Below are 4,931 nucleotides of genomic sequence, written 5' to 3' on the forward strand. Positions count from 1 at the left end.
AATCAATTTTTACAATTTTTTATTACACATTTTTTTATAAAAAGTCAAAAAGTTAAACCAAACATCTTTATTTTCTTCCTCAATTTTTTAGTCCAAAAAAACAACAAATACACTTATTTAAAACACCCCAAACAACCCCTTATTTTAAACTCTCTCCCACGCCTCTCTTGCATACATTTTAAACTCAAATTATTATAACATATATATTTTAAATATTTTTTTTTTGTCCTTTTAAAAGAACCAACTTTCTAATGACTTGTATAATTCCATTTGGTTTTATTATTTTCCGTTTGAACCGACTTTCTAATCACTTGTATAAATTTGGAATGTACTAAGGTCAAGTTTGGTAAATTAAAAGATAGTTAAAAAATTAAATGGTAAATTAAAAGAAAGTTAAAAAATTAAAAAGTTACTTAAAAAATTAAAAAATTATCACTATTTATCAAAAGTCAAAAGTACGGTTGTATAATTCTTAATCTTAATCTATATAATTTTTTAATATATATTTTTACATAAAAAGTCAAAAAATAATTCAAATAATTATATTTTTTTCTTTAACTTTTTAATTTAAAAAATTAAAAAAAACATCGATTTAAATTATTCCAAACTATCCCTAATAATAATAATAAAGAAAACCAATCTTCAAAACCAAGCAACTCCCGCTACCATCTGTCCCAACCCGCAAAAAATATTCTGGCGTGCACTAACTTCCGTTTATTTTATTAATAATAATTATAAAATAAAATAAATAAAATAATCAAATCTCAATCTTAATTTTTCTCTATATACTAATTTATATATTTTTTTAATACATATTTTTTTATAAAAAATCAAAAAAATAATTCAAATAATTATATTTTTTTAACATTTTTAATTTAAAAAATTAAAAATACATTTATTTAAGATATTCCAAACCACCCCTCATAATAATAAAGAAAACCAAGCAACTCCCGCTACCATCTGTCCCAACCCGCAAAAAAGACTCTGGCGTGCACTAACTTTCCTTTATTTTATTAATAATAATTATAAAATAAAATAAATAAAATAATCCAACCTCTAGGATACGGTTTCCATGTCACCAACGCTATCCATCCAGGTGTCAACCATTTGTCTATAGACGTGTGGGCATTTGAAACATTATTGGATGGTGAGAAAGGTGTTTAATGACTAAGGGTTGCGACTGAGACTGTCTTAAAACTTTCACTCCACCAACCCCCGCACACACATCGGCATTGAGAATTGTTGAAAAAAAAAAAAAAAAAAAAAAAAAAGATTGACGAATCAAAAAACAAAGAGAGTTACAGAGTGAGCCCCTAAGGACCCCTAATAAACCTACCCCCACGACCCTATCTGAGACAGGCACGTGATCGGTCCGTGATATACAGTGGCCACGCTCTCCTCTATCAGAATTGAAACTGGAAAATACAGCTCCATGACAAGAGAGACGAGAGGCAGACAGCTCCGCTCCTCCCCTTCACTCGGACGACAGCTCCTCAACTCCCAACTCCGACGGCCGACTCCCTCAGCTCCTCCGTTTCACTCCGACGTCCTTGACTCCGACGCCCGATGCCCGACTCTCGACTCTCTCTCTCTTTCCATCTCATTCGACGGACGACTCCTCCCCTTCACCCCGACGACAGGTCCTCCTGACGCCCAACTCTGTCCTCCCGAGTCCCGACTCCCTCTATTTCCATCCCATTGACGACGAGGTAATCTGGTGTGTGTATATATATATATATATATGTATCTTGCTGAAATTAAGGCAAAATTAGGGCAAAATTCCTGCTGAAATTGATTTTGTATCTTGCTGAAATTCCTACATAATTGGTGTATACATATATACAGATTTTGTATGTTGCTGAAATTGACTGTATAAGTTAGGCAAATTGTTGAAAGAGAAGAAATCAGATTTTACTGAAATTGAAACAAATTTGTTGAAATTTCTCAAATTGAAATTGAAATTTCAGATTTGTTGAAATTTCTCAAATTGAAATTGAAACTTCAGATTTTTGCTGAAATTGAAACAATATTTCTCAAATTTGTTGAAATTTCAGATTTTTGCTGAAAGAGAAGAAATCATAGGCATAGGGCAAAATTCAATTATGTAAAATCTGAGGTATGTCTGGTTTAAGTGCTGATGATGCAATTTCAAGCGTTGTGATTGGATCTGACTACTCATGCCGTTGCTTTTCACTAGTTGAGATACAATCAATAACCAACAATTTTAATGAAGAATTAGTTATTGGGATTGGCGGATTTGGTAAGGTATATAAGGGGTTCATCGACAACGGTGCTACAACTGTTGCCGTAAAGAGGTTGAAAGCAGAGTCCAATCAAGGCGCAGAGGAGTTCTGGAATGAGGTCAGGATGTTGTCTAAGCTCCGACACACTCATCTTGTTGCTCTGATCGGCCAATGCAACAACTGCCAAGAAATGATCCTTGTTTACGAATATATGGCTTGTGGGACCCTAGCCGATCATCTCTATAAAAGAAGTAGAAACCAAGCTGAAATTAGTACTTTTCATCTCATGTGGGAGCAGAGGCTCAACATTTGTATCGGTGCAGCACAAGGGTTAGACTACCTTCATACTGGTACCGATCAAAGTTTCATACACCGAGACGTGAAGACAACAAACATTCTGTTAGATAAAAATTGGGTAGCGAAGATAGCAGATGTTGGACTGTCCAAAGGTGCTACAAGCAATTCAGCAACCCATGTTAGCACAAAAGTCAAAGGTACATTTGGGTATTTAGATCCAGATTATTTTTATACCCACAGACTAACCAAGAAATCTGATGTGTATGCTTTTGGTGTGGTGTTGTTGGAAGTGCTCTGTGGGAGGCCACCGGTGGATACAAACCTCGAGGAAGAGGAAATTAGTTTAATCCTTTGGGCTAAACAACACATCAAAAAAGGAAAGGTTGATCGAATAATTGATCCCTCATTGAGTGGACAAATAACACCACAGTGTCTAAAGTACTTTGTAGAAGTTGCCTACAATTGTTTACATACTAGTCCAAAGAAAAGGCCTACAATGGGTGAAGTGGTGAGGACTCTTGATCTTGCATTGGTGTCACAACGTAAAAGAAGGTCGGAAGGAATGATTGGAAAGATGCTTAAGGGTATTGCAATTGTGCCAAAAGGTATGAATCAGTGGTGGGGGAAGAGACAGGAAAACGGTTCAAAGAGTGGACCGTCGAAGGATTTGTTTTGGGAACCACTTTCGAATGGTGTTACCCGACCACTCCATCATTTTTCACTTGCCCAGATTCGAGCGGCTACAAATGATTTCAATGGGGGACTGTTGATAAAAAATGATAGTTGTAAGAAGGTGTACAGAGGTTATATGGATGGGGAAACTAGTATTGTTATGATCAACAGGTTCAATAACTTGTTCTCACTCTGTAATTGGGAAGAGATTAGGGCCAATATTGAGGTACACTCCTTGCTCAAGAATCACCCCCACATAGTCTCTTTGATTGGATTTTGCAACGAGAAACCAGAGTTAATTGGCGTGTATGATTACATGGAGAACGGGTCCTTAGAAGATCATTTATTCATCACAAACAACGACTCACTTCTGTGGAAAGAACGACTCAAGATTTGCCTTGGTGCAGCACGAGGACTACAACATCTCCATGAGAGTGCGGAGCAAATAGTCATCCACCATGACATAAATCCAGCTAATATTCTGCTGGACAAGAATTGGGTTGCAAAACTTTTTCATTGCGGGTATTCCAAATCATTGTACAATAAAACATTAGATTATCAGTATAGTATTGGATATATGGCACCAGAGTACTCCATGGATGGAAACTTGACAGCAAAATCTGATGTATATTCATTTGGTATGGTATTGCTGTCAGTATTATGTGCTAAGGAGCCATATGATAATGTGGAAGGCTGGGGTATGTCATTAGTACGTCGGTTCATGAATGGTATCGAAACCGTTGATGAAGTCATTGATCCAAATCTGATAGGGAAAATAGCACCAAAATGCTTGAAGGAATTTGTTAATATTGCATTAAGTTGTCTAATTGATCAGGCCAACTGGCGACCCTCAATAGACATTGTGGTAAGGAGCCTTCAATCTGCATTACTACTACAGGAGGCTTGGGAGAATCATTGTGAGATTGGTGCTGAGTTACCTGTGATTGACCTTTCTTGTTGTAGCGTTTTCTCTATTGATGGTTACATGACAATTGGTGGGGTGAGCCCTTTTCCATCAAATAGTGATGATGATCTTCCTTCAAACCTTGACGGAGAATCGAATGGGTACCTGTCAGATCCAGATTTTGACAAATTAATTCGTTAATTAAGAAGCTTTTGGATTTGACCCTTTCATACTACATGTACGTCTTTGCATTTTATTTGTTTGGTGTCTTCTTCTTTTTCTTCTTCATTTTTTTTTTTTTTTTTGGTTATGTTTGTCATATGTTGGTGTATATATGCTAGACAATTTTTCATAGTTGGATGTTTGGATTGATGAAATTTTCTCTTTTCATCATTGAATTTTTATATTCTCGTGAATGTGTTGGGGTTTCCCTCATGATTAATTGTCTAATGTGATATAGTGATAATCCGTATATTGACCAATTCACAAGGGGAAAAATATAATTTTCCCTATTCGTAATATATCTTCTACGAGTGGAAGAAAAAAAGAGAAAAAAACAAAACAATCACATAAATATCTATTTGGTTTTTTTTTTTTTTTTTTTTCTTAATGAACTATGCTTGATTTAGCTTGGTGCATCCATTATTACTTGCACTATGCAAACACCCAGACCAAGGCCAACCCTGAGGTATGGCCAGAAAGGCATTAGCCTCTGAATTCTGTCTAAAAAATAGTGCTCCCAAATGATAAAGTTCTCATGTTAGGTACAATGAATTGAAATGAAATAATCATTCCATTATAATGTTTATTTTCAC

The 4,931-nt window shown here is 35.5% G+C and overlaps 1 protein-coding gene across 4 annotated transcripts; it reads left to right on the forward strand.

Moving 5' to 3' along the window:
- The first annotated feature begins 1,142 nt into the window (after positions 1-1,142).
- On the forward strand, positions 1,143-4,493 carry LOC114305675 (uncharacterized). Of its 4 annotated transcripts, none has more exons than XM_028250802.2 (2): positions 1,143-1,709; positions 2,055-4,493. In XM_028250802.2, exon 2 carries the CDS (start codon positions 2,119-2,121, stop codon positions 4,315-4,317), a length of 2,199 nt encoding a protein of 732 aa, XP_028106603.2. In that variant the 5' UTR covers positions 1,143-1,709; positions 2,055-2,118; the 3' UTR covers positions 4,318-4,493. The 4 variants fall into 4 exon arrangements, with proteins under 4 accessions (XP_028106603.2, XP_028106612.2, XP_028106609.2 ...); XM_028250811.2 differs by having other exon boundaries at positions 2,198-4,493; XM_028250808.2 differs by having other exon boundaries at positions 1,194-1,717.
- Positions 4,494-4,931: the final 438 nt, after the last annotated feature.

The sequence above is a fragment of the Camellia sinensis genome, chromosome 7, assembly GCF_055761805.1.
Source record: "Camellia sinensis isolate YWXY chromosome 7, ASM5576180v1, whole genome shotgun sequence".
NCBI lineage: Eukaryota > Viridiplantae > Streptophyta > Magnoliopsida > Ericales > Theaceae > Camellia > Camellia sinensis.